This window comes from Cololabis saira, chromosome 22, assembly GCF_033807715.1.
Source record: "Cololabis saira isolate AMF1-May2022 chromosome 22, fColSai1.1, whole genome shotgun sequence".
NCBI classification, from domain to species: Eukaryota; Metazoa; Chordata; class Actinopteri; order Beloniformes; family Belonidae; genus Cololabis; species Cololabis saira.
Genome location: NC_084608.1, coordinates 31,658,958 through 31,662,916, shown reverse-complemented (window position 1 = coordinate 31,662,916; position 3,959 = coordinate 31,658,958). Strand labels below are relative to the sequence as shown.

The following is a 3,959-nucleotide window of genomic DNA, read 5'->3' as shown; positions in this document are numbered from 1 at the left end:
AATATCGCCCCTTCCTAGTATGTGCGTGTTTCCTTCACCAGTCTTCTTGATGTCAATCATATGTTATTGTCCCTAGAAAAATAAATAAATTACAAAAATTCTGCCGAAGAAGACTAAGATCACCAAAGGTGGAACGTAAAAAATTAACAAAGAGTAGGAAAGAAGACAGTGATGGGTGCAGTTTGGTGGTTGTGTGATGTGCTGTAGTGTGTGTGAATGTATAAAGCCTGGGATATACTTGATGTTGGTGCTTGCGTTCGCGTCCGTTCACGTCCGTTCTCGTGCACCACCAACCGCAACGTCGCTCGCGTAGTACATGAGGAGAGCGCGTCGTACCGGCGGTGACCGATAGGGGGCAGTAAGCAGAACAACAGTTGGAAAAGTGATTAAATATTTAGTAGCAGCGGTAGAAGCAGTAGCAGATTAAAACAACGAACAAGTTAACATGACAATATTGGATGAAGAGGAGATTATAACATTACTTTGGGGGGGTTAGTGTAGATATATGTGAAATGACATATCCATGCAAATATTTTTCATCGCTTGTACATATTTAACTATACCAGGGGTCGGCAACCCGCGGATCTTTAGCGCTGCCCTAGTGGCTCCCTGGAGCTTTTTCAAAAATGTTTGACCTTTTTTCTCTTTTTTTTCTTCCTTTTTCCTTCCTTTTTAATCTCGATGTTTCAACTTTTTTTCTCGACATTTTTACTTTTTCTCAAAATTTTGACTTTTTTCTCGACATTTCGACTTTTTCTCAAGATCTCATTTGTCATTTCCTAAGATATTATATATTGAGTGTCGTGTACTATATCCAACCAACAGTGCAGTTAACCCGTTTACTGATGTTTTCACGTCAATGTAAGAGGAAGCCGAAGATATTTCTGTTATACTCCAGAAAACTTCACTAAAACTTGTCAGTTACAGTTAAACACGGGGAGCTGGATGTGCAAGATTTGAGAAAGTGTGACTTTTCTCCTGCACCATGAAGTAAATATAGTCCCATCTCAGTGCATCCAGTCTAAAAAAAGCATTGTCTCAGCACAAACAGTCACCTGAATCACCTTTATTTTCTACATAAACTCTCAGTTATTCTCTCAGGAGAAGCCGAAAGCTGCCACATCAAGACAAATATAAACAAGCAACGGCTCCTCTCCTTAATGTTAACCACGCTAAAATTCCTGCTTTCGCTGCTCATCTTTCAGGAACAGAAATCTGAGCTGCTGCGTATCTGCTCTGCTGACGATGTGGAGTGTCTGCAGTACCATCTGAGAGCTGCTTACGGGCATCATCCCTCCGCCGGGCCCCTCCCCTCGTATGCCCATCTGGGCTGCGACCCCAAGAAAGACCCGTCCTGCAAACCCAAACTGGTGCAAAAGGCTCCCTCCGGTCTGTACACGCATTACCCCAACTGTGACCCGCTGAGGGATCCCTACTGCGCCTACGCCGCCTCGCTCGTGGTACGCTTGACTTATACTTTATTAAATCCACCGTGTTTTACCTGCTGCCACCTTCTCTTTTTTATTCATGACTCCCTGTGATGTTGTCCCTCCAGGCTCCCCGTGCTCCCAGCCCCCCCAGCCCTGCCGGCCCTGGATCCTGCAACCCTCTTTTTGAAGATAACTGCAATCCTCTTACCGCCACCAGATTTGCTTCACCCCCAGAAGCGTACAAAAGTGAGGAAAGGGAGGAGGCTGCTGCCATCCGCGCCGCGCCTCCCGCTGCCGAGCAGAACGACCCCTATGCCATGTTCAGGGATGCTTATGCGAATGCTAATGCCAACAGAGTTACAGACCCCTATGCCATGTACCGCCAGGCTCCTCCCCCGCCAGAGTCCCGGCCGGCCGCTGATCCGTACTCCGTTCTGCAGCAATACATGGCTCAGGCTCAGGATAATGACCCGTATGCTCCACGCATGGATGCCGCTCCACGCATGGATGCCGCTCCACGCATGGACGCTGCTCCCGAGTCCAACCCCAACGATCCTTTCTCTGCCCTCCGCGACGCGTTCGCTGCCATGCAGCGTCAGCCCCCGTCGGCGCCAAGACAGCAGCACCCCTTCTCCAGTCCCACCTTCGAGGAGCCGGCCCAGGACGAGCGCCACCCACTGGGTCCGCCAGGTAAAACCAAGGAGGGCTACGATTGCTTCATCGGTTACGATCGCGACTGCCACCCGTTGAAGCCTAGCGAGCCCCGCGCCGCAGGTCACCGCCGCGCCCCCGCCCCCGTCCCCGTCCCCGCCGAAGCCTACGAGCCCCACCTGAACACCGACGGCACCCGCAGCGGAGTCCGGGAGCCGGAGAACCCTCACTGCGACCCGGAGTACGACCGCGACTGCCGCCTGCGCCGCTACGAGTCGGAGCAGGCCGAGGCCGAGCCCGAGCCCCAGCCGGAGGAGCGCCAGGCGCCGGCGGAGGGCGAGCAGCAGGAGCAGGATCCGTACGAGGCGGAGCCGTACCAGAGCGGCCAGGAGGAGCCGCACATGCCCTACCAGCCCTTCTCGCAGGGCATGCCCAGCCTGCAGGACATACTCCGGCTCTACGGAGACCGCTTCCCCGATCAGGACGATCACAGAGCTTACTCAGGCGACTACCGTAAAAAGTAATCACGTAAAACACCAGCGCCTGCAGTCGGACATGAACATGCAGTCCCACGCGTTCTTCAGTCTTTGAACGCCTCATGCAGTAACAACCAGTCCTAACTGGTCTAGAAACGGGACATGATGGGTCAAAATATCTCCTCTTACTGATGGAGTATGCTCAGAAACATTTAAGAAAAACAAACCCTCTGCTTTGTATGAATTTATTTACTTAAGACCGGTTTTGTGCTTTTCTTTTTTTCCTCCTCAAACCTCCTCTAAGCTTTCAAACGTGTAATGGCTTAATCCCCGGCTTTGCCTCTCTCTACGTGCATTTCAATTTCTATCTAAAATTGCATTTTAATTTTGTTTGCTGCTTTTTTGTCAGTGATGGATTATGTAAAGATTTTCTCCCCCATTTTGAATGTTCTAATAATAAAATAAAAAAGCCCAACAGAAATCTGTTTTTTGAATGTTATTTATTTGGTCACAAGTACACGTTGGATGCTTTAGAGTATCTGCTACCTCTACTTTAATCCTGCAGCCCGAGGCCTTTGGAAATGCTGCATAGTTGCATCCACCCTACCAGTGCTCCAGCCCACATCCTCAGCAGCACATCTGGAGAAGATGATGCTCAGCAGGAGGTCTGGGTCTGAAAGTGCCAATATCCTTTCAGACGAGGCTCCGAGCTGGAGACGTTTTCCTCCTCTATAAACTCTTCCAGGAGCGGAGAGGCAGAAGCTCCTTAATGTGACGGGCCGGGAAACATTCAGCACAAGAAAAACATTCTGACATTCTGTTAAATCAGGGCAGTGGAAACATCTGGACCACAGTAGACACATCTGGACCACAGTAGACACATCTGGACCACAGTGGAAACCTCTGGACCCCTGCAAAAACATCTGGGCCAAGAAACCTCTGGACCACAGTAGAAACATCTGGGCCAAGAAGAAACCACGGAAACATCTGGACCAAGAAGACACCACGGAAACATCTGGACCAAGAAACCTCTGGACCACAGTAGAAACATCTGGGCCAAGAAGAAACCACGGAAACATCTGGACCAAGAAACCTCTGGACCACAGTAGAAACATCTGGGCCAAGAAGAAACCACGGAAACATCTGGACCAAGAAGACACCACGGAAACATCTGGACCAAGAAACCTCTGGACCACTGCAGAAACATCTGGATCACAGTAGAAACATCTGGACCACTGCAGAAACATCTGGACCACAGTAGAAACATCTGGACCACAGTAGAAACATCTGGACCACTGCAGAAACATCTGGACCACTAAATAAACATCTGGATCACAGCAGAAACATCTGGACCACAAAATAAACATCTGGACAACAGTAGAAACATCTGGACCACAGCAGA

General features: G+C 49.8%; 1 protein-coding gene across 1 annotated transcript in view; it reads left to right on the top strand.

Moving 5' to 3' along the window:
- The window catches only part of LOC133423397 (uncharacterized), a 6,354-nt gene extending 3,316 nt beyond the window's left edge, over nt 1–3,038 (top strand). The window contains exons 2-3 of the mRNA XM_061713576.1: nt 1,206–1,460; nt 1,556–3,038. Of these exons, the coding sequence (XP_061569560.1) occupies nt 1,206–1,460; nt 1,556–2,605 (1,305 nt within the window). The 3' untranslated portion in view covers nt 2,606–3,038. The remainder of the gene's footprint in view (nt 1–1,205; nt 1,461–1,555) is intronic.
- Nucleotides 3,039–3,959: the final 921 nt, after the last annotated feature.